This window comes from Antechinus flavipes, chromosome 3 (genome assembly GCF_016432865.1).
Source record: "Antechinus flavipes isolate AdamAnt ecotype Samford, QLD, Australia chromosome 3, AdamAnt_v2, whole genome shotgun sequence".
Taxonomy (NCBI): Eukaryota; Metazoa; Chordata; class Mammalia; order Dasyuromorphia; family Dasyuridae; genus Antechinus; species Antechinus flavipes.
In genome coordinates, this window is record NC_067400.1 from 152699542 (window position 1) to 152725944 (window position 26403).

A 26403-nucleotide genomic window follows, 5' to 3' on the forward strand; every position below is an offset into this window, starting at 1 on the left:
AGGGAGATTGGTATATTATTTTCTTTTTCTGTTTTCCTCCGAGCTGGTTTAGGTATCAGTAACATGTCTGGTACTGATTTGGTATGACTCCTTCATTCCCTATTTTTTCAAATAGTTTATATAGCATTGGAATTAATTCTTCTTTAAATGTTTGGTAGAATTCACATATAAATCCATCTGGTCCTGGGATTTTTCTTAGGGAGTTGATTTATAGCTTGTTCTATTTCTTTTTCTAAAATGGGACTATTTAACCAATTTACTTTTTCCTCTGTCAATCTGGGCAACCTATATTTTTGAAGATATTCATCCATTTCATTCAAGTTATCAAATATATTGGCATAAAGTTGGGCAAAATAACTCCTAATTATTGCTCTTATTTCCTCTTCATTTGTGGAAAGTTCTCCCTTTTCATTTTTAAGACTAACAATTTGATTTTCCTCTTTCCTTTTTCTAATCAAATTTACCAATGGTTTATCTATTTTGTTGTTTTTTTTATAGAACCAACTCTTAGTTTTATTTATTAATGCAATAATTTTTTTACTTTCAATTTTATTAATCTCTCCTTTTATTTTTAGAATTTCAGGTTCAGTGTTTGATTGGGGGTTTTTAATTTGATCTTTTTTCTAGTTTTTTTAGTTGTAAGCCCAATTCATTGATCTTCTCTTTCTCTATTTTATTCAAGTAAGTCTCTAGAGATATAAAATTTCCCTTTATTAATGCTTTGGCTGCATCCCACACATTTTGGTATGTCTTCTCATTATTGTCATTCTCTTGGGTGAAATTATTCATTGTGTCTATGGTTTGCTGTTTCACTCATTCATTCTTTAGGATGGGATTATTTAGTTTCCAATTACTTTTTAGTCTATTTTTCCCTGGCTTTTTATTGAATGTAATTTTTATTGCATCATGATCTGAAAAGAATGCATTTACTATTTCTGCACCTAACTTTTCTAGTGTTTTATTTACCTCTTTATTTATTTTGTGGTTTGATTTATCTAGTTCTGAGGGAGCAAAGTTGAGATCTCCCACCATTATAGTTTTGTTGTCTATTTCTTTTTGCAGCTCCTTTAGGAATTTAGATGCTATACTACTTGGTGCATATATGTTTAGTATTGATATTGCTTCATTATCTATGCTGCCCTTTAGCAAGATATAGTGCCCTTCCTTATCTCTTTTAATTAGATCAACTTTTGCTTTTGCTTGATCTGAGATCAGGTTGGCTACCCCTCTTTTTTTTGACTTTACCTGAAGCATAGTAGATTCTTCTTCAGTCTTACCTTTACTCTGTATGTATTACCCTGCTTCAAGTGTGTTTTCTGTAAACATCATATTGTAGGATTCTGGCTTTTAATCCAGTTTGTTAATCTGCCTCAGCTTTATAGGGGAGTTTACCCCATTCACATTTATAGTTAAAATGATTAATTCTATATTTCTTGTTATTTGTTAACCCCAAATTATGCTTTTCTCTTTCCTTTCCCCCTTATTCCCCTCCCCACTATTAAACTTATGAGCAGCACCTCCTTCTTAGGACCACTGGTCTCTCTTGAGTTTTGCCTATATATTGGGGTTTGCAGAGTTGAGATAATCACTTTTTCTGTGGACTACTGGCTTGGGTATTGTGACCTGGGAACTTTGCGTTTCAAGGGCTCTTCTTTCTGCATTATAGCTCCTCCTTAAGGCATCTTACAGAGTACATAAATACATGTGCAATGCATCCTCTCCCCCTTTTATTTTATTTTAAAGTCCTTTGGATTAGATTTGCGAGACACTAAGCAATTGTATTCCTTTTTTTTCCCCTGAAGCATTTGGGATTAAGTGACTTGCCCAGGGTCACAATGTAAGCAATTGTATTCTTACCAACCTTCAGTGAGCACATTGCATTCTTCCCTAAGAGTATGCCATTCCTATCTTTTCTTTTTTTAATTGAAGGCTTTTTCTTCAAAAATTAATTTCTTTTTTCTCCCTCCCTTCTTAGGATCCCCACTCCCTCTTAGATTCCCTCCCCTTTTATTAAACCTTTCCCTTACAATTTCTGTATTCCCTTCTGTTTAGCCTATCTTCCCTTTTCACTTTTCCCTTCCCACTTTTCAATGAAGTGAGAGAAGTTTCTCTGTAAACCGAATATCTAATCTTTTCTCTTTAAGTCAGTTCTGATGAGAGTAAGATTCATACTATGATCATCCCCCTCCCTTCTCTCCCTCAGGTATAATAATTTTCCTTTGCCTTTTTGTGAGATATAGTACCTCCACTTTTCCCTTTTTCTGGTTCAATTTCCTTTCCACCTCTAGATCCTTTTTCATAGTATAATAATAAATCAAATTATACATGTACTCTCTATGTATACCCTTAACAGAATATAGTTCTCAAGAGTTCTTTTTACCTTTTTATGCTTCTCTTGAGTCCTATATTTGGAGGTCAGACTTTTTGTTTACTCTAGTTTTATCGTCAGAAATAAATGGAATTTACCTATTTCATTGAATGTCCATTTTCTTTCCTGGGAGAAAATGCTCAATTTGACTGGGTAGTTTATTCTTGGTTGCATTCCAAATTCCTTTGCCTTTCGGAATTTCAGATTCTAGGCTCTTCGATCCTTTAATGTGGAAGCTGCCAGATTGAGTGATCCTTATTGTGACTCCTCTGTATTTGAATTGTTTTTTTTCTGGTTGCTTGTAGTATTTTTTTCCTTGTTCTGATAGTTCTGGAATTTAGCCACAATATTTCTTGGAATTTTAATTTTGGGATCTCTTTCTGTCAGTGATCGATGAATTCTTTCAATGTCTATTTTACTTTCTGATTCTATGACATCTGGGCAGTTCTCTTTGATGATTTCCTGAAAAATAGTGTCTAGGCTCTTTTTTTCTTCATGTATTTCAGGGAGTCCAATAATCCTTAGATTGTCACTTCTAGATCTATGTTCCATAGAGCTACGGTTGTTTTCCCCTTAGGTATTTTACATTTCTCTCTCTCTCTCTCTCTCTCTCCACATATATATATATGTACATATATATATATAAATAATTGATTTTGCTTTACTGAATGTTATTGCCTTATTGAGTCATTCATTCCATTTATTCAATTCTGAATTTTAGTGTGTTAATTTCTTCATTTACTTTTTTAAAATTTCTTTTTGTATTTGTCCAATTGAATTTTTGAATGAGTTGTTTTGTTCTACAGAATTTTTTTCCATTTCACCAATTTTGTTTTTAAAGGGGTTATTTTCTTTTTCCATTTCACAAATTTTGCTTTTTAAGAAGTTATTTTCTTTTTTTGTTTCACAAATTGTATTTTTCTGGGAGTTACTTTCTTTTTCCAGTTTATCAAATCTTATCTTTTAATGAGTTAGATGCTTTTTCCATTTCACTATGTCTGTTTTGTGTTGCCTTTTCCAAACTCTCTTGCAAGGCTTTCATTTCCTTTCCCCATTTTTCTTCTAGTTCTCTTTTAAGATTCTTTTTAAGTTCTTCTAGGACAGCTTTGTGTGATGGGGAGGGGACCAGGTTATTTCACCTTTTGCAGGTTCATCTGCAGACAATCTGCCTTTAGTCTTCTCAGGGTTTCAAATCTGTTCTTCTCTTTTGCCATAAAAGTTGTCAATTCTTAAGAGTCCTCTTTACTTTTTAACTCATTTTTTTTTTTTAAGTTAAAGCTGCCTTTAGGGCAGGAGAGGTTTCCCAAGGACCACAGCTGCTGGATCAATGCTGATTCACTCCCGGTGCTGGCTCTACCATGTGGAGTTGTTAGCAGTGCCCCCAGGGCTCTGTGCTGTCTGCCCTGGTGTTTCTGGTCAGAGTCTGCTTAGCCACCCTGAGATTGTACTGTTCCCGGACTCTGAGCTGTCTGTGCTGACCTTTGCAGTCAGCTGCCTGTGTCTCTCCCACGTATGATTGAAACAGACCTTCTCTGGTCTGCTTCCTCCCGCAAACTCTGTGCCCCAGGAAGGTTGCACCACCACACTGAGATTGCTCTGCCCCCAGGCTCTACTCTGTCTGTGCTGGCATTTGTGGTCAGCTGTTTGTACTCCCTGTCTCTTTCCTGTTTCTGAGTGAAACAGACCTTTTCTAATCTGTTTCCTCCCATAAATTCTCTACCCCAAGACTCTGAGCTGTCTGTGCTGGCATTTGTACTGGTTACCCTTGCTGCCTCCCTCTTTTTTCCCGATGAAACAGACCTTTTTGGAGATCTTTGAAATTATCTTCTGCTGATAATTTGTTGCAATCCCAGTATTTGTGGGTTCTGTCCATCTAGAGCTAATTCAGAGTCTGGATTTCATAATTATTGTGAGGGTTATAAAGAAGGTCAGAGAGAAATGTGTGTCATCTCTGCCATCTTGACTCCACCCTCAATAGTCCCACCATAGACCTTTTCTGCTGACCTTCTAAATTATCTTCAGCTGGAAAATATTCTACTCTGTCTTTTTATGTGTTCTGAGGCTCTAAAATTTGTTTAGAGTCATTTATTTGAAGAAATTTAGAGTGGGCAAGTTCCTGCCTTTATTCTACCGTCTTTGTTCTGCCTCCAGAAAATGACTTTGAAAATTAGAATTGGGCAAGGAGAAGCTAACAAAATAATCAGAGACCAGAAATTATAAAAAATATATATATATAAGAAATAAAAATAAAAAGAGAGAATATGAAACATCTAATGAAAAATACAAGAAATCTGGAGAACAGGTCAAGAAGAGAAAATATAAGAATAATCAGATTTCCTGAAAACCATGACCAAAATAAAATCTTGGTACAATCATACAAAAAATAATTAAAGAAAATTTCCCTGGAATATTAGAACGAGAGGGGAAAGTAGAAATAGAAAAGAAAAAATCTACTGATCAGCACCTGAAAGAGATCCTATAAGAAAAATCCACAGGAGCATTATTGCTAAATTTTAAAATGCCCAGATCAGATAAGAGCAGCAACAAAAAGAAACCAAACTAATTCAGATTTTGTGGAGTTACTGTTAGAATCCCAAAGACCTAGCAGCAGCTATAATAAAAGGCCATAGGTCCTGGAATACTGTATGTGTGGAAAATCAAAAAAAGTAGAATTCTGGCCAAAAATATTATATCCAGGAATATTAAGTATAATCCTGAAAGGGTAAAAAAAAAATTGATCTTCAATGAATTGCTGAGACTTAGAGGATTTTGTGACAAAGTAACTGAACTTAAGGACAAAAGAAAATACACTTCAACAACAATACTATATGATGATCACTTCTGATGGACCTGGCCATTTTCAGCAATGAGATGAACCAAATCAATTCCAATGGAGCAATAATGTACTGAACCAGCTATGCCCAGCAAAAGAACTCTGGGAGATGACTAAGAACCATTACATTGAATTCCTAATCCCTATATTTTTGTCTGCCTGCATTTTGGATTTCTTTCACAGCTAGTTGTATAATATTTCAGAGTCTGATTCTTTTTGTATAGCAAAATAACCGTTTGGTCATGTATACTTATTATACTTTAATATATTTAACATGTACCATTAATATATTTAACATCCTGCCATCTAGGGGAGGGTGTAGGGGGAAGGAGAGGAAAAATTGGAACAAAAGGTTTGGCAATTGTCAATGCTGTAAAATTACCCATACATATAACTTGTAAATAAAAAGCTATTTAAAAAAAAAAAAGAAAAGAAAATTTGACATAAGAACCAAGAGAAATATCAGATAATCATTAAAGACTGTTTTAAGAGATTCAGTAAGAACAAATTATGTTTATTTATGGAAATGTAAATCATGTCTAAGATTGTCAGCAATTGGACACTTCAAAAGATGGATTGGAGTAGAGCTGGGTATAATGTGGTTCTAAAAAACAAAACCATATAAGAAGAAATAAAAACAGTAATTATGAAAGGTATGAGAGCAAGAATTGATACAGAGGAATTAGATGGGGGAGGGGTGTTGCTAATGGGTTAATGAGGGAACAATACAACTATATATGCATATATATATACATACACATATATACACACACACACACATATATATATACACATATACATACATACACACACACATATATATACACACATATACATACACACACACACATATATATGTATATATATATGGAAGAGTATAAAACTTCAAAATTTATAAAAAAGAATGTGGGGGAAGGAATAGGACAAGATGGGGTATATAAAAAAAAAAGTCCAGATTCAAGATGATCTAAATTAACCTGACTAAATTGTAAGACAAGTAAATAATGTTTAGGCATTTAAAGTGATGTTTAGTATAACATATTCCTTTTTAACCTCATCCCGGTGATACTGGATCCCTAGCTGCTGAAGAGCAAAAACCCTTCCTTCCCCAGTTGCTGGATGTCTAAATCCCATTTATCTGATTTTTACACTTTCCCTCATATCCCTGACTCACTGACCTTGGTGAATGATTCACAATACTGTCTGCCTCTTGAACACTTCTAAACTCTTCCCCCACCAGTATCACTCAGACAAAATTTTGCTCTCTGAGATTCACACTATCCAAATTTATTCTGCTTTCCAGATTCTAAGTTAGCTCCTGAACATTCTCCCTCTTTCATTTTCTACAAAATTCCTTTCCTAATACTAGGGGATTTCCAACATACATATTGATGTTCCTTTTAATAGCCTAAGTTCCCAATTTATTAATCTATTCAGTTCCAAAAACCTACTCCTCCACTCCATTTCAGTTAATACAGGAATGGTTACCATTTGTCCACAGTGACAAGAACTCTGGAATTTCTTTAACCAATCATACTCTTTTATCCACCCATCATTCTTTTATGACTCTAAACTCTCTTCTTTATCCTCAGTATTTTCCCAGGCATTGAACTGTCTGTAATGTCATCCCTTCCCAGTATTGACCTCTTAATGAATCACTTCACTTCTGTAGCCTCAAATTCATTGGTCCCTCTGCTTATCATCTAACATACCTTACCATTTACCTCCACCTTGAATAATAGCTATTTACTTCATATATTCCTCCTCATAGTTACTGAATAGAGCTTCAGGGTGTCACAAAACTGCTAATTGGGTCCATTACACATTTATTCTTAAAATAAAGCTCTTAGTGCTATCTTTTATTTTAATGTGATCTAAATTTCTCTCTCTATTCCTACCTCTCTCTCCCAAAGAATCATCCCTTATAACAAAGAATTTTCAAAAAGAAAAAGAGGAGAAAGAGAAGATCAGCAAAACCAATCACTTGGGGGAAAATACAACGTTACGTGGTTTTTCCCACCCATAGACCCAGTCACTCCACCCCAACCTCACTATTCCTACAAAAGAATTGGGAAGGTGTCTTTTCATTCTTTTCTTTGGGGCTAAGATTGTGCTTTGTAATTCAGCAGCATCAGCTTTCGGTTTTTTGTTATTTTTCTGTTCATTTTGCACTGTTATAAACAAGGATCTGGAGTCATCTAGTAAATCAATCAATAAACAGTTTTTAAGCACTACTACTACTACTACTAGCATTGTGCTAAGTGCTAGGGGATATGAAAAAGGCAAAAAGACAGTTCCTCAAGGAACTTACTCTCTAATGGAGGAGACAACATGCAGACAACTATATATACAAAGCAAAAACTATAGAGAAAGTAAATGGGAAATGATTAATAAGAGGGAACTGCAGTTAAGAGGGGTTGGGGAAGGCTTAAAGGCTTAAAAAAAGCCAGGAGAGTTTTTAGGAATTGGAATGAAGGAGGAAGAGCATTTGAAGCATGGGAGACAGCCTGGAGCAGAGGGACTGAATGTATTGTTCATGGAAACATCTAAGAGGCCAATGTCACTGGTTCAGAGAAAGCCTGGAAAGTTTGGATGGTTTGGGGTGTCAGGTTATGTAGGTCTTTGAATTTGAAACAGGCCATCTTGTATTGCAATAGGGAGCCCCTGAAATTCATTAAGTGAGTAGAGGGGGTGACATTGTTGAACATGTGCTTTAGAAAAATCACTTTTGTAGTTGAATAGAGCCCAGCTTCTCAAATTATGGGGATTGTGAAATTACGTTTTATTATCAGTAAATTTTTGATTTATGTACCTATTCTATATACCCGGGGTCACATAAAATTTCTCAGGCAAGAGGGATTGTGAGAAGAAAAAGTTTAAGAAACCCTGGAGTAGAGAATGAGATGGAGAATCAGAGGCAGATCCCTCTATAGAGGCTATTGCTGTCATCTATCTACACATGAGGACATGAGGGCCTGCTCTAGCATGCTGGCAGTATTGGGGGGGAGCAGGAGACATTTTCCAGATGTATTACCAAGTGAAATCCACAGGTGAGAGAGAGCGAACATTCTGGGATGGCTTACCCTCTCCTGTAAAAGGGAAGGGTGGTTAGTTAGGGTAGTGTTTAAAGCAAGTCCTTTCTTGAACTTAACAGCCAAGTATTCCAACTCTACTGGCCAAATCCCTTATCCCTCTTTCATAAAATGAGAAAGATTATATTTAATATTATGTTATACTCCACAAGATTATTGTGAGGATTGAATGAGATCAGGAAGTATTTTGCATATCTTAAAGCACATATAAAAATGTACATAAAATATAACCAGTAATCTGTGGCAACTACCAGTTTATCCATAAGATTAAAATCCAGGAAATTCCCAAATCTTCTACTTTAGATGGGGTTCCTAGACTTTTCTAATAATGACTACTTTTTGTAATGTAAATAATTTATAATGTTACTATCATACCCCCTAACTTTTCTAGTATTGTACTTTAGGAGAGTGTCCTAGACTTCAGTGGAACAATATTATAGATTTAACACTTACCTCCATTGTCAGAGATAAAAAGCACCCTTGATTGGTGATGAGAATTTTATTGGCTTTTTTTGGTTTGTTTTAATTCAAACCTTTCATTTTTAATGTTTGGGAAACTGTAATATAGAGGAAATAGCTTGGCTATTTTTATATACTTCATCAAATTCACAAACCACAGAAACAGTTGTAAATGTGGTAATCACCCCAAGGGAAAAATCACATGAACAAAACTAATCTAGTTCTGGAAGTTACAGTTAATAGGCAAGTGACTCTCAAACTCTTTCCAGTTGTGGAACCCTTTGTTTTAAACAAAACTTTGATGTAATGCTTAGAATAAAATCTTTTAATATGATTTTTAAAATGCCTATTTACTAATGATAATCAAGTAACCAATAGACTTATTAGTCCAGAAGAGTAAGATTTTAAAAATTTTCTGAATATATTAATATATGTTATTTTAGAAATATTCTGAATCCAAACAATTTACTTGGAGATATGGGTATAATTATCTATCAATAAGGAACAATATTCAGTTATAGGATAAATTGAAAATTGAAGGAACCTTGGGGATCATTTAGTTCAACCTTGGAACTAGACAACTTAAAAAGAAGTGGTGTCATTAAGTAGAGTGAATGAAATACACTACTTATAAATATAAATTAGGAATATTATATTTGCATTTTTCCCATATTAAGGATTTGTTTTTTTAACTAGGTTGGTAGACCTTGGTTATTTACATTTTTCTTATCTTTTCAAACTCCTGATTATTTTATATAATGGATTTTATAAGATAAATTTATAGCATGGCAGGTAGTCCCATCGTGTAATCAATTTTAATTGATTGAATCTAAATTAATTAATTTAATATTGACAGCTGGGGGGGATAGACTTCTTTGTGGCCTGCTTCCAGAGTTGAGAAATACTGATAGAGGCCAACCCTTTATTTTACAGATGAGTAAGCCAAAATCTCTCAAAAGTTAACTGTCTCTTCCAAAATTGCACACTCTCGATCACCCTGTTACAAATGAACAAATACTTATGACAAGGTGGCCTGTGGAAAGTTCCTTTTGACTATGAAAATGTCATTCTGTGAAATACTGGCACATTTAATTGTTATCAGGAAGATTTTAGTCTAGTGGGGATTGTAGACCATCTACATAAACACTTAAAGTAAATGGATACATTGATTAGATCTTAGGTCCCTAAGAGAGTGGCAGAGTGGAAAGAGTGATTGCTCAGGGAAAGCTAACAGTCATTTCTGCTTTGGCCAGAAACCTTGAGCCTCAATTGCTACCTAGTCTTACTTACTGAATGAGTGTGGCCTCAATCTGAGACCCCTTAAAGACCTAGCTTTAAAAAGGCCAAGGTATCTCCCATTGCATCCGGTCCCTGATTTAGATTTAAATAGTTGGATGCTCCAATCTCTGTACCAAGTCCCCATGAGCAAAAAAAGTTACTGTTTCTGTAGATTACCCCAATTTCTGTACCAAGTGCCATGAGCAAAAAAGTTTACTGAGTTTCTGTAGATTTGAAGTCTCCCTACCCAGCCAGTCAGAAAAGTCCCCTCATCCCAACCACATGGTTAGCCAACTGAAATTAGTTACCACATATCTACACAGGCTCCTTATTCTCCCCAAAGTACTTGTCTATCATTTTCATGGATCTTCCATATATAGAAGTTGCATCAGCTAGCAAGCTCTTGATCAACCTGTTACAAATGAACAAATACTTATGACAAGGTGGCCTGTGGAAAGTTCCTTTTGACTATGAGAATGTCATTCTGTGAAATACTGGCACATTAATTGTTATCAGGATTTGTGCATGCACTAGATTCTTATTATGCTCTTAACCCTGTTTGAAAAATTTGCCTTCTTTGGCAGATGAGCAGGAGTACATTTTGAACACATCCATGTCCCCACTCCAGAAGAGTCTTATATATGGGTTTCTGGGGAAGTATAAACATTAGTCTTTCATTTTCTTCTTCCAGTGCCATACAAGAAAGAGTCTAAAACAGTTTGGCACAGTCTTATTTAGTTCCACATGTTCAGGTAAAAACAAAAAAAATCACAATTTTTCTCAAAAACAGAGATTCAGCATTGGCCTTAACTGAAGCCAAAAAGCAAAAAAGACGGAAGGAAGGAAAGAAGGAAGGAAGGAAGAAAGGAAGGAAGGAAAGAAGGAAGAGAAGAGAAGAGAAGAGAAGGCTGTCTTCGAAGGAAATCTAGTCCCTTCAGAGCTTTCCAGATGTCATGATGTTTTCCCTGTTTCAGATTTAGATTTTGATGTTGATTAGGAATCATCCTCTCACCCTTTAGGTGAGAAATCAACCAGATTTGATTTGGTTCCTACATAATGATCTCAGTCTTAGGTGTTTGAAATATCTCTCTGTTCTGCTATTCTGGACTCATGCTCACCTAGTTGTGGTCAACAATTAAATAACTACCAAAGGGGAAAAAAAATAGAAGCTTCTTGTCTAGGAAAATTTAAATCCCCATCCCAATCCCAAAACATGTGATATTCTCTCTATCTAGTGTGGATGTGGTATGAACTGGAAGTCTCCCTACCTCTTTACCTTTACCCTTCTTACTATCCTGGATGAAAACTGGGATTCCAAGACTTCATCAACACATATAGTCATCTAGTTGGGTGTGGACAGAATTTCCAAGTGTCCCTTTCTACACTGACCATACTAAAATTTCTTTATCATAAATAATTTCCATAAATGTTCAGGCAGAATTTCTTTGGGTTCTTATTCTAAAAGGCACCCCAAAGTGGATCTTTGCCTCTTCAAGGACAGTCCAAATGCAGTTGTGTACTCATCTGACTAAACAAGTAATTTCAGTTAGAAAAATGGCAAACCGAGGCCATAAGCAGCTCACAGATGAGTGAAAACTCCCAAGAAAAAAACTAAGCACTCTAAGCCAAGCTTCTTAAACTTTTTCCACTAAAGACCCCTTTTTGCCTAAGAAATTTCTACTCAGCCCTGGGGATATAGACATATCAAATAGGCATACAAATCAAATATTTGCTGATAATAAAATCTTTAAAAATTCATTTTATAACAATTCTTTGATATGCATATAATTTCACCATTTATTAAAGATGAAAGCAAATTTGCAAATAATGAGATGGATGTGCTTATTTATTTTTATATAAAGAATAAAATCTTGATGGATACTTTTTAGTGTTGCCAAAATTTTTGCAGCTTCCATATTGTTTTGCTATGTGGGGTCTCGACTCACAGTTTAAGAAGCTTTGCTCTAAAAGCCACTAACTTGGTTTTTTCAGGTACTTGGGCAAATTCTGTGAACTTGCATGGCTTAAGGATTTCACAATAAATTAAACAGTTCAAATCTTATTTCTTTCTTATCTAGCCTAAATCTCTGTTTGGGTGGTATCTTGGAGTTCATGAATTATATTTTTTTCTTGAGGACTATGTCTTAACCCAAATCACTCTGGCTGTTATAGATTGGTACTTGCTCTCTCTTCCTCTCCTGCCTTCCCCCTTCCCTCCTTCTCCCTCTTCCTCTCTCTCTTCCTCTTCCTTTTCCTCTCTCTCTCCTCCTCCTCTCCTCTCTTCTTCTCTCCTCTCCTCTCCTCTCCTCTCCTCTTCTTTCTTCTCCTTTCTTCTCCTCTTCTATCTTTCCCTTCCTCCCTCCTTCTCCATCTCTCTCTCTCCCTCTCTTTTTCTGTCTGTCTGTCAATGTCTCTGTCTCTGTCTCTCTCTTTCCCTCTCTCCCTCCCTCTCTATCTCTGTCTCTGTCTCTCCCTATCTCTCTGCCTCTGTCTCTCTTTCTCTCTCCCCTTTCTTCCCATCCTCAGTTCTTCCTTTCTAGTCTCTGTCTCCCTCCCGTGTGAAAAAGACCGCTCTTTGCCTCATTTCTTTTTTACCTATCTTTAATCACTGAATAGATATTAGCCTCAGGCAAAATGAGACCTGTTGAAAACCTAACTTAAAAAAGCCAAGGTCTCCCATTGTATCCAAGGCCATCTCCAGTCTCTTGATCTATACCTGGAACCCAGATGGCTCTGGAGAGGAAAGTGAGGCAGGTGAACTTGCACAGCCCTTCCTCAAACTTAGTTCACTTGCATGTCATGGCATTATCTCCCTGATGTCATGGCCACAGTCTAAGGTTTTAGGCACTAGTGTTCTAGTAATGCAAATGCTTTTTCTAAAAATTTAATTTAATTTAATTTTTTAAAAATATCTTTTTATTTACACATTATATGCATGGGTAATTTTACAGCATTGACAATTGTCAAACCTTTTGTTCCAGTTTTTCCCCTCTTTCCCCCAACTCCCTCCCCTAGATGGCAGGATGACCAGTAGATGTTAAATATATTAAAGTATAAATTAAATACAAAATAAGTATACATGACCAAACCGTTATTTTGCTGTACAAAAAGAATCGGACTTTGAGATATTGTACAATTGCCTGTGTAGGAAATCCAAAATGCCAACAGGCAAAAATATAGGGATTGGGAATTCAGTGTAATGGTTCTTAGTCATCATCCAGAGTTCTTTCTCTGGGTGTATTTGGTTCAGTTCATTACTGCTCCATTGGAACTGATTTGGTTCATCTCATTGCTGAAGATGGCCAGGTCCATCAGAATTGATCATCATATAGTATTGTTGTTGAAGTATATAATGATCTCCTGGCCCTGCTCATTTCACTCAGCATCAATTCGTGTAAGTCTCTCCAGGCCTTTCTGAATGCAAATGCTTTATTTCTCATATTAGATTATATATTTATGTGGTATTTACTAAGACAGTGAATTTTAGTTTTTATGCACCAAATGCAGAAGTTTGAGGTAGTCACTTTAATAGAACTGAGGGAATGTGCACCAGAAAACTGAATATAGAATTACATTCTATATTTTTGAAGGAGGTAGTTTCTCTAGTATCTCACAAATGTAAATGTCTAAAATTAAAAGGTTTGGGTGAAACTGATGGGGTCTGCCCATGTGCCAGACTCTATTACAAGGGAAAGGTTAAGAATCAGACAGAATACAAAACCATTGGAAGAAAATTGAGAAGAGCACTCTTCTTGTACTTGTAAAGGTACAAGATTTGACAAAAAGAATTGAAAGGAGAAAGATGAGAGGATGGAAGATTTTTTTTTTTAAACATATAGAAAAGGAGAGGATGGCTTTGATTTAGTGATGTAAGAGATGGGATCTTTTGCTACAAGGATTGAAAAGTATGTTCAGTGGTGGTGATTTGAAGTGATAAAAAATAGGAAGGAATAGGTACTGTAGAGAATGGTAAGGGGATACATTCAAACAAAAGGATTATTAAGTAACACTGAAAGCCCAGTTGAAATTAGGGAGTTATGTATTTACAGTGGACTCTATTTCTTCATGAAACAGCAGAGAATCCTGGAATCTGAATTAGAAATAACTTCAAAGGTCATAATCTTCAACCTATATGCAAACAGGAGTATTATGTCCAAATGTGTCTAATAAGAGGTTATTTACTCCGTTTGAAAGACATCGAATTAAAAATCTGATGATGGGGAGTTAACAGTGTTGAACATGAGGTAAAATATTGTAAGTAGAGGGCAGCTAGGTGGTGCAGTGGATAGAGCACCAGCCCTGAAGTCAGAAGACCTGAGTTCAAATCTGTTCTCACACATGTGTAACACTTCCTAGCTATGTGACCCTGGGCAAGTTGCTTAATCCCAATTGCTTCAAGGAGGAAAAAATTCTAGGTAGTAGCACATTCGTTTAAATGGTCAAGCACAGGGTTCAAGCTGGTGTGGGAGAACCGCAAGAAAAATAGTTATTTTTTCTTGTTCATTATAGAAAAAAGAAATTATCTTAAGTTATACACTAAGTATAGCCAAACTATGCAAGTTCCAAATACCAAATTTTAATCCTGAGGATTTTAAAATACCGTATTTGAAGCAGTTATTTCTAAGGAAAGACAACCATTTCAATTATACTCACAAAAGCAATTTTCGTCTTGGAATTCATTTAAATAAGTAGTGTTAATTTTAGAGCAAAATGTGTACGTTTTCATGCCATCAAGAAAAAGGAAAACATTGTAAAGAAAAGGAGAACTGAATGAAGGGGAACAGATGATAGAAAATGAAGTTAGTTCAGAAGTCTAAAAACACTTTTTTAATGCAAAAACACTATTTTGCATAATAGTTTGCTTTGGGATCAGAATCTTGAAGAAGAAAAAGCTGAAGCATGGTGAGGTCTCTTGGAAAAATAATTAAGAGCATGAAAAAAAGTTTTTACTGCTTTTTTTTTTTTCTATATGGTGATAAAAGTGGAGGGAAAGGATTGGAAATTTTTAAAATTAAAAAGTTATTCCTACTGGGAAACTGGGTTATTTTGTTCTAGATCCAACTAGACATATTTGGCTATTGTAATTAGATAGTGACATACAAACAAGATTAACAGGTCTCACTGAAAAGAACAAACCAGGCACTGCAGAAAGTTGTGAAGAACTCTTGAATCTTCTGGACTCTCTGAACTGAGGACATTGCTGTAGCTGTAGCTCATATATACATATAAAAGCAGGATCAGTCAAGGAGCATCCAAGTAGAGTGATTGAAATTTATGTAAAAATATTAATTTAATGAAGGCAACAGGAACAATGTTCATTCTAAGGTTTGTAGCTAGAAATCATCACTGTATTTAGTACGATCAACAACATATTTTGTTTTGAATTAAAAGGAAAATTTAACATTGACTCTGTTACCAGGAGGAGAGTATAGAAAGTTTTAGAACCAAAGTCCACACTTTACCCAAGAACATGTTGAATGTATGTCACTTAGCAGTTCAACAGCACTAAGAGGGTGCAGACAAAAATAACTCATCTATAAACAGCACAGAAAATGAATCTTACATAGTGTAATTACATTCTTATTTCATTCAACTAATTTATTATGTCAGTAGTAGTAAGGACCATCCATCATTGGCAAAACTGACTCATGTGAAAAAGCCTAAATAACCTCGTCATCAGAATGAATGGTGACCAGCTGATGTTTGGAGTTTTGTTTCTTCTAGTTGAATGTAAGCTGCTTCAGGTTAATTGTTGTTTCATATTTATCTTTATGTCCCTAAGGCCTCACTCAGTCCCTTACACATAGGAGGTATGTTATGTTGTACTGAACTTGGGTTATGGAAGATAATACACATATCTATATCTATATCATGATTTGCAAACCGTTAGATATGGTAGAAAGTAAGCCTTTATGTTGCTTTCCCCTCTATACCGAGGGTTCTTAAGCTGAGGTTTACCCTAAAGATTATTCTGTCCATAAATTTCAGAGGAGTTATAAACTTGGATGGGGAAAAATGCATCTTTATTTTAATTAATCTCTAACTAAAATTTATCACTTCCTTTAATTGTTTACAAACATTATTCTGAGAATGAGTCCAAAAACTTTAGTAGGCTACAAATTAGATCTGTGATGTAGAAAAAGGTTAAGGATTTCTCTTCTATGGCTTTCTATAGGTTTATGTTTTGCAAAAAGATTTTGTTGACATTGTAGTCCATTTATGTTGAGGACATATAAGAGATAATGATTAATAAGGCTTCCAAATGCTAGGTGTTGGATGAGAATTGCTTCCTGATATTTGTTAGTAATATTCCTCTTCAAGTGTATTGTGGGAGTTTTTAAAATGTGTTTTGGTAGAAAACTAAATTTTTTTAGTTTTGGCAGAAATTCTGTGTTCTGTGGAATTTGGGATTTGTTTGTTTTTTTGTCTTGATATTGTTTTATCCCCCTAAAAATAATGTTGACATTTTTTTTTCCTTCTTTTAAAAGATAAGGCACCTTTGTCGAAGAGCCTTTTACTAGTACCGAGCGCCCTTTCGATTTTACTGGCACTGCTTTTTCAACATTATCAGAATTTCTTTGTATATAACCTACAAGCTGTAAAGAATGACTTGCAGGTAAGTTATTGATAATTTGTTTAAGACCTCCTGGAAAAGGGAATTGTGAAAGGTGGAAGAGGGGATGATTATTTTTCAGGATTTGTTTCTCTCCTCACTACTACTGGTACATTCACATGCAGTATACAACAGGACAAACTATAACAACAAGAAAAGTAGTGTATATATCAAAGCTGTCATTTTAAAAAATAATTTATATCATTATATATCGATATATATCATTTATAATAATAAATTTTTTATTTTTCACAATACATGTAAAGATAATTTTTAAACATTCATCCTTGCAAAAATCTTGTGTTCCAAAATTTCCACCCTTTCCTGGACAGCAAATATTCCAATATAAGTTAAATATGCAATTCTTCTAAACATATTTCCACATTTATCATGCTGCACATGAAAAATCAGATCAAAAGGGGAAAAAATATTAAAGAAAAGAACAAGCAAGCAAACAACAAAAACAAAAGAAGTGAAAATACTATGTTATGATCCATATTCAGCCCCTATAATCTTCTCTCTGGATGCAGATGGCTCTCTCCTTCACAAGTCTATTGGAATTGTCCTGAATCATTTCTTTATTGAAGAGAGCCAAATACGTCACAGTTGAACATCATGTAATCTTGTTGCTATATACAATGTTCTCTTTGTTCTACTTATCTTCTCTTAGCATCAGTTCATGTAAGTCTTCTGAAATCAGCCTGTAGAACAATATTCCATTACATTCACATACATAAGTTATTCAGCCATTGTTCTCAATTTTTTTTTTGATCTCTTTGATGCCCATTAATGGCACTGCTGAATCAAAGAGTATGCCCATTTTGATTAGCCCTTTGGGCATAATTCCAAATTGTTTTCCAGAATAATTAGGTCATTTCACCAATTTATATCAGTATCCCAGGTTTCCCACATCTCCATTTATCATCTTTTCCTGTCATCTTAGCCAATCTGAGAGATGTGAAGTAGCAATTTCCATTTTTCTAATCAAGAATGATTAATTTGCATTTTTCTAATCAAGAATGATTTAGAGGTTTTTCATATGAGTAGAAATGGCTTTAATTTCTTTGTCTGAAAATTATCTGTTCATATCCTTTGACCATTTGTCAATTGAGGAATGGCTTGCTTCTTATAAATTTGAGTATATTTTAGAAATGAGAAAGCTGTCTTTTGATATCTATTCTTTTAATAGTTTTCCATTTACCAAGGTCATTTTTTTATATTTTACTTATTCCCATATATGAAGACAATATCATTTAGTTTTATAAGCCTCATAGTACAACAGAGAGGACCAAGGATCTGAGTGCTGGATCTGGATTCTGGCTTTGAAGTTTATTACTAGGAAAAGTCACTTAAATTCTGAGGACCTCAGGTTCCTTATCTTAAAATGAGAAGACTGGATTAAATGGCTTGTAATGGTCCTTTCAGAAGACACAGCCTCTATTGTAACTCTGATGAGCTCTGTGGTCTTTAGCAAATTGTTTACCAATTCAAGACCTTAGACTGTTCATCTGTGAAATGAGAGGACTGATAAACTGGGGAACATCCCATGAGGAGAGGTAGCATGGAGAAGAATCTCAAGATTGTGTCATATGAGAAGAGGTTGAAGGAATTGGGGGCATTAGTTCTGTAATATTGTGGTTAAGTGACTTGCTCAGAGTCACATAGTTAGTAAGTGTTTGAGGTTGGATTTGAACTTGAGAGGATGAGTTTTTCCTGAAGCCAGGCCTAGTACTCTATCTACTGTGCCACCTTGCTGCCCTGATTTTAGAACCAATGCTTACAGTTGAATGAGCACTTGTGGGTTTTTTTTCCCCCCAGTAATGTTTAAACCATATGGACTCTTGAGATTCTGTGATTCTGAGTAATGGGTAGAAATTTGAAAGAATAAAATTAAGCCTATCCAAAAGTAGATTGGATTTTTTCTAACTTTTTGAGTCTGTGAATTTAAATAAAATGAAAAATGATATTAACTTAATAATTTACAATTAGAAGGGAAGGGAACAAGTATTTCTCAAGGACCTATTTTATTCTGGGCTCTGAGCTAAAGTGCTTCACAAATATTATGCCAGTATCAGAACTGGAAAGAATATGGAACTCTAGCTTTGGAGGATGTGTTTCCTCTCTTAAACATGAAAATGTTAACTGCTGATGGTGTGGCGCAGGTGGTTACAGGTGATGGTGAGGATAGAGAATGAGGTGTGGTTCTCAGCCATTTCCTTACCAAGTCCATACCAGGTTTGTTTACACTGTTTTCACGTAGGTGCCTTTGTGAGAAATATACTGACCTCCTTCCACATTCAAGCCATTTGAAAGTTTTTCTGTTGCTTTTTAGCTGTGCCCCCAAAAGAAAGAGAAGTTTCTTGAGGAGCTTCCATTTTGGTGGCAAATACTTTGTTAATTGCATTTTTAATGTTGCATTTTCATTTTGAAAACAAACAAATGCTTTATAACTTAGAATTGTAGAAAATAAGATAGCAATTACTTCAGGGTTATTAGTATAGTCAGGAAAAACCTGTTCTTTGAGGAAGCCATTTTTTATTTCTGAACCCATTGGTGCTCCAGCTGTGCATGCGTGCTCTCTCTCACCTGTTCTCACTCTCTCTCTCTCTCTTTAACATGTTCTCTCTCTCTCGCTCTCGCTCTCATTCTCCCCCTCATTCCCCCTCCTTCCCTTTCTCCTTCCCTCCCTCTTTCCCTTCTTCTCTCTCTCTCTCTCTTTTTTTTTTCTCTCTCTCTCTTTCTCTCTCAAGCTTGATGCTATTTCCCCCTGCACTTTCCCTTTTCTAGAGTCTCCTATATCTATCCAAGTCATCTGTGTCAAGAAACTTCCAAGTTTCTTGGGTGATTGGCCACTCCTTGATTCTTGATAGGTACGATAGGCAAAGCAATCACATCCGTCTGATTCCACGCCTTCCTTTGGACTGCCTTGACCTCTGTGCTATCCTAACCCAGGGCTGTATTTGTGAAGATGTAGCCATAAGTCTCAGTGAGAACTTGGTATATGTAAAAATAAAAGCAGTAAGATTGATATAAGTAGATTTGAGAATTTTAAGCTTTGAGATGAGATCACCAAGTAAAGTAGCATATAGGGAGATATTTCCAAATTCTTCTCTTGAAGATGGCTCAGGAAAGGAATCTGACAGATACCTATGAGGATCCAGTACACATTTATTTAATGTGTTATACTAGGACAGGGTATAACTATGAAGTTCTGAGCAAAGTGGTTTTTAAGCTACCATGTGAGGAAGGCAAACACACTAGAACTTAGCATCTTGTTATATGTATATTTTGCACAGTATGTAGATTATTATGTATGTTAGCAGTTGTAAAAGTAGAAAAGGTTGTCTCAGGAGGAAATAATATTCTTCTTTATTGGATAGAACTGAGTAAAAACCATATAACCACTTGGCAAAATTGCTTTTTGGAAGATATGTTCAGGCACAGTTTAGATGAGCTTATTTTTGAGGTCTGGTTTATCTTTCTTTGATTTTAAGAATTGAGTTTCTTTTTTTAAGGATTTGTTTTTACTATATCGTGTTGCCTTTCTTATCTCTTCACTTCGCTCTTCTAGATACCTTTTTAACTTCTTATTTTTGATATATCAATAATAAGAGTAATGATATATGACTTACATATGGCAGAAGAATTTTATAGACAGCATACCATGATTTCAGCAAGACATTTAGCCAAGTCTATCATAAGAATCTGGGGACAATCTATGAACATCCCAGCCTTATCATTCCCTCAACACTGCTTTCTCCAAATTTACCAAAGCCCTGGGTTAGGATAGCACAGAGGTCAGGGCAGTTCAAAGGAAGGTGTGGAATCAGACGGATGTGATTGCTTTGCCTACCATACCTCTCAAGAATCAAGGAGTGGCCAATCAGCCAAAAAACTTGGAAGTTTCTGTTTTGAAATCCATTAACTTTTTCTCCATCTGCATTCTCAACCTCTCTGCAGCTTTTGACATTATTGTTTACCTTTTCCTCCATACTCTTTTCTCTAGGTTTTGAGGACTCCTCCTGCTTATCTGACTGTTCCTTCTCATTCTCCTTGCTGGATCCTTCCTCTTAGTTTTCTATCCTGGGCCCTCTTCCAGAGAAGAGGGAGAAGACTCCCTATGTATTACTTCACTTGGTGATCTCCTTTCAAAGGTTATGATTCTCAAATCTACTTTATCATATCCCCCAATCTCCACTGGTCTTTAATTCCACATCTCTAACTGACTTTTAGATATCTAAAATTGTCAGGTAGCCATCTTAAACTCAGCATATCCAAACAAAGCTCATCCTTTTTCCCCTCTAAGCCATTTCCCTTTATTATTAAAAAGGCACACCCATCCTCTCAGGCTCATACACCTAGGAGCCATCCCAAACTCCTTGCCATCTCTCATCTTTCATATCCAGTCTCTTGCCAAGGCCTATCACTTTCATTTTTGCAATAACTCTTCAACTTATCCTCTTCTCTCCTTTGACACTGACCACTCTAATGCAGCTCCTCATTATCTCACACCTGGATTTTTGCATTAGCTTGCTGATGGGTCTGCCTGTCTGTATCAAGTCGTCTTACTCAAATCCATCTTCTCTTCAGCCACTGAAGTGATTTTCCTAAAGGACAGGTATGACCATATGTCACTTCTCTACTGAGTCAGTTTCAATGGTACTCTCTCATCTCCAGGTTCAATCTAAAACCCCTCTTCAAAACCTAACACCTCCCATCTTTCCATCTTCTTACATCTTTTTCCCTCTACCACATACTCTTTGATCTAGTGACAGTGGTCTCCTTGCTGTCCCACAAACAAGATACTCTATCTCTCAACTCTGAGCTTTTTCTCTGGCTGTCCTCCATGCCTAAAATCTACTTTTTCTTCATCTCTACTTCCAGGCTTTAGGTCCCAACTAAAATCCTCTTCTATAGAAAGCCTTTCTCAAGCTCTTTTATACTGCCTTCCCTCAGTTAATTATTTCCTGTTTATCTTGTATATAGTTTTTTTGTACATACTTGTTTGCTTGTTACCTTCCTCCGTTAGATTGTGACCCATTGGCAAGTTAGTTAATCTCACTGAACTTTAGCTTCTTAATTTGTAAAATGGGCTTGGCTTAGTGACCTAGGCTTTCTTCTTGTTGTAAGTTGATGATCCTGTGACTTGGGGTTGTCATAGATTATAAACTCAGGACAAGTTAGCTTTGTAGTGTAGAGAAGAATTCTGAGGAGAAGAAGCAGAATGAGGGAAAATATGCTCTGAATAGTTAAAAGAACTCTACACATCAAATATAATGATATTGTTAACTTAGAACTATGGATGATGAACAAGGTATGCCTTGCCTTGTTAATTTAATCAGTTGTGTAAGAATGCATAGATTTCAGGCATTCAAATATATAATTTCATAATCACTTTTGTTCCTCCTCATATATTTTATGAGAAAAAATTTTATGCTGTGTTCTAGCCAGTTTTTTAAAACAGAAAAATCTCAACCTTTAATCATTTTTTGCCTTTTAAAATAGATTACAAAAAGTACAAATGAAACAAATAATTTAAATTCAGTGTAATAAATTTTCTATGAAAAGAGCTTGAAATATCCTAACTTTTTTCTGTGCATTTTTTACTTTTTAGATATGGAGATTGATTTGTGGAAGAATAATTTGCCTTGATTTGAAAGATACATTTTGTAGTAGCCTACTCATATATAACTTTAGAATATTTGAAAGAAGATATGGCAGCAGAAAATTTGCAGTAAGTCTGTTTTGAACATTCACTTCACCAACCATTTATCAGGTACCTTCTTTGAATAAGGCTCTGTGCTGGGTGTATTTGGCTCTGTATAGAAAATCTTGAATCTGGTTAGCTCTTGACTTTGATACTACCTGTATGAGCTCAGGCAAACCCCAACTACTCTGGGCTTCTATTTTCTCATATCTACACTAAAGAGCTTGCTTGCTCAGTGGTCCCTTTTAGAATTATAATCTGCCTTCTTAGATTTATGGGAATGAGGGGAAAGGTAATGATATTTTTTGATTTTTCTGATAAAGATGGATAGATTCAGTCTTTTTTTATGAGAGATCATCAGAGCCATAACAAAGACTTCTTCCATCTGGAACAAAGTCAGTTGATAGATTCACAGCTTTAGAATCAGAAGAGGCCATAAAAGATCTCACCCACTCATTTTAGAAATGCAAAGATTAAAGTCCAGGGAAATGATGTGACTTTCCTAGGGTCACATAGATAGTAAGTAGCATTGAATAAATTAAAATCTAGGTCCCTCAACTCTAGCTCCATGCTATTTCCACTGTATCATTTTTGTGATTGTAGAGTGGTCAGATGTAAGTGTTTCAGAAGAGAGTCCAGATATGGGTACAGAAGTGCTCTCACAAAATTTGGAAGGGAAGGTGGACGACAGAATCTTATGGGTGATAGGTTGTTTAAAAAGCTCACTGAGTTGGTAATTGGTCTCTGTGAGGGGAAAAAGAATGTTCCCAGATCATCTTGGGGTAAAGCTCTAAAGATCAGGTTTTCATTTTTAAAAAAATCATTATTTTGCATGTTCATTTAAAAACTTTTATATGTATTATTTGGAAATGGAACATTATCAAAGTTAATTAAAATATTTCAAAAGTTCTTAGCTCAGAACAAAAAATATATGTAATAAATTAGAAAATCTTAGAGTTGCAAATTAAATAAAGTTATAATTCATTCATGTCAGAAATCTGATGTTACAAATGTATAATTTTTTTGTATTCTTTAACTTTGATCTGTTAAAGTTAATCAATCAACAAGCATCTATTAAGAACCTCTTATATGCCAGGTACTCTGCTACGTGCTGAGGATATAAATGGAAAGAGTAAAATAATCCCTATTTACAAGGAATTTAAATTCCAGTAATAATGAAGACAGCAAGCATACAGAAAAGTATATGCTCAAGAAATACAATGAAAATAAATATAAATAGTTAATTATAAGGGAGTTTAGGAGGGGGCACTAGTTGTTGGAAGGGGGGATCAGAAAAGCATGTGTTAGTGGTGCTTAAGTGGCATTCCAAAGGAAGTTTTATATGAGGTGGCAAGGAGGAGGGGAGGATATTTAGTCATCTGTGTGTGAAGAGCAGATGATGAAAGGCCACTTACTCTTCATTACAGAGTGATACCTCATTCTGACATGCCAGTGATCTTGGGTTCTTGAAGTTATGTCTGGTGATAGAAGTTTTAGAAAACCTTACTGAGCTGAAAAAATTTAGAGTGCCAGAGGTCATTGAATTATCCTCCAAAGAGCAGCCTCTTTAGCTAATTTCAGAGAAACTCATCAACCAGAAGATTGGCCACCTGATGATAATTTTTTTCTGCTCTCAGTAACTTATGAAACCATATGGAAGGGTTGCTCTGTGCTATTGTAGAAGCCTGTTACAGATATTCAGATATTAAAAATAACAAAAAATTATGTTTCTTAATGTAATATGCTAAAGTGATTTTAAGTTAATGACTTAAGTATTTTTGTTTGTGAAACTTTTTCTTCTTTCTTTACAGTCTTTTTTATTGGGTTCCTGGATTTTGTCAGCTTTGTTTGACTTGATCCTTGTGGAAGCTATTCAGTATTCATTTGGTATCACAGCCAGTAACTTGCCTTCTGGTTTGTAAGTAACTCCTAATAGATTTGTTTAATTTAGAATTAGATTATTCTAAAGAATCAGTTGTCAAATTCCAGTAAAAAAAGAGAAAGACATTTAAATTTTTTTCCAATGTAGATTCATTTAATACTTTAAAAAAACCCAACAATCCACAACTCATTTTAAAATGCTGTGTCCAAAGGATTAATGTCAAGTTTAAAAATAAAAAATATTTTTCTTTTTTCCCATGTAGATTCATTTGCTAATATAAAAAGAAAATCTGTCATTTTTAAGTACAAAGCCCTTAAAGCCTGTGAAGACTTTTGAAACACCTTGTATTTTCCCATTTTAAATATGTTCTGGAAGCATAATTAATTTGAGTTACTTTCTCTTAGAACTTTTAACTTCCATAGTTAAGATGTTAGTTATTAATTCTCATTATGTTCTTATAGATAAGATTCTTTTTTTATATTAATATGGTACCATAATATGCCTGTATTAAAACTTGTTTTCTTGCAGAATTGTTAAAGCTTAAACACATAAACTTCAAATATATAATAAGTTTTCCAAAATGTAATTTCTGAGGCATGATATTTTTTGAAGTTTTCATAGTTAAACCTTTCAGAACAAGGTATGAATTTCTATAAGACGATTTTAGTGTATTACTTTGTGGACAGTGGTAAGACCAAGATTGGGGCATGTGCTCTCAGGCTCATAGGGAGAGTAAATGTGGTTGGCAGAGTCAAGGAAGAGGAACATGAGGGTATAGAGCAGGTCAGCTGATTCTATTGTGACAGCAATTCTTTCTCTCAAAATAACTCCTGTTTTAAACCCTTATCCAGCATCTAGAATGAGATTAGCCTAAAACAGAAGTGATGTTTATTTCTGTAGTTCACTACCACTGTAGGCTCATAGCTGAGGCAGGAGTCAGTAAATTGAATGTCCCTCTCTCCCTCAAGTTTTTATTTTTCATGATCATCCTATCTACAGCAATACTCAAAAATGACAAATAGTTTATAGATGCCTCAAAATATGTGTTCAAATTAGTACTGGTGAATTTTCTGAAACCTTAATTTTATATTTATGTTTTTGCATTAGTTGCCATTGACTAAATACTTCTGACCTTTTCTCTCAGCTCACCTGCTTTACTGATGATACTTACATCTTTTTTTCTATCTTTTTTCTTCATATTCTCCAGTATCTCTAGGTTTGAGATGCAGGTAGACATTCTCATCCTAGCTTTTCTGGGCTCAACTCATTCATTTTCTTCCCAGTGCCAGTTTATATAGCTGCCCCTTTCATTTGAAAGTGCCAGTTATCAGCTTTGCATTGACAGTGTCACTTAGCATGTTGTAGTCCTTAAATGTTTGTTAAGTTGAAGTATGAACCTATTGCTCAAAAGGCACCTTAGTTTTACAATGAGTCCAGAATTCACATCCACAAGCCTGTATCAAGCCTGTAGTGAGGTCTAATAATTTGATAGAAAAAACTTAAGTGAAATAGCCATATCTTTGTGTAGTTTAACATCATCCACCATATTGATAGCTAAACTTTTGCAGTGGGCACACTTCTCCAAATCAAGTTAATGTCTAAAAAATATTTGTTGTTGGTATTTTATAGAATTACTGCGTTTAGGAACAATATATATTTTTTAAAAGCATATTCATATTATTCTGAGTTCTATGCGATTGCTTATGACCAGTGGCAAGCATTTTATTTCCATTTTATTTTTTTTACTGTTACTTAATGATATTTTATTGTTTCCAATTACATGTAAAGATAGTTTTTAACATTCATTTTTGTAAAATTTTGACTTCCAATTTTTTTCTCCCTTTCTTGCCCTCTACTTCTCTCTAGACAGCAAACAATCTAATATATAGGTTATACACACACAATCATTTTAAACATTTTCATAATAGTAATTGTGAAAGAAAAATCAGAACAGAAGGGAAAAACTATGAGAAAGAAAAAATGAAAAGGTGAAAATAGTATGCTTTGATCTGCATTCATTATTTCTTTCTCCGGATATGAGTGGTATTTTCCACCCCAAGTTTGTTGGAATTGTCTTGGATCACTGAATTGCTGAGGAGAACTAAATCTATCATAGTTGAAAAATGTTGCTGTTACTGTGTACAATGTTCATCTGGTTCTGCTCATTTCAT

General features: G+C 35.0%; 1 protein-coding gene across 1 annotated transcript in view; it reads left to right on the forward strand.

Moving 5' to 3' along the window:
• UBAC2 (UBA domain containing 2) overlaps positions 1–26403 on the forward strand; it is a 266711-nt gene that overhangs the window by 35451 nt on the left and 204857 nt on the right. The window contains exons 2-4 of the mRNA XM_051984064.1: positions 16519–16646; positions 22258–22377; positions 24162–24268. Coding sequence (XP_051840024.1) covers positions 16519–16646; positions 22258–22377; positions 24162–24268 — 355 coding nt within the window. The remainder of the gene's footprint in view (positions 1–16518; positions 16647–22257; positions 22378–24161; positions 24269–26403) is intronic.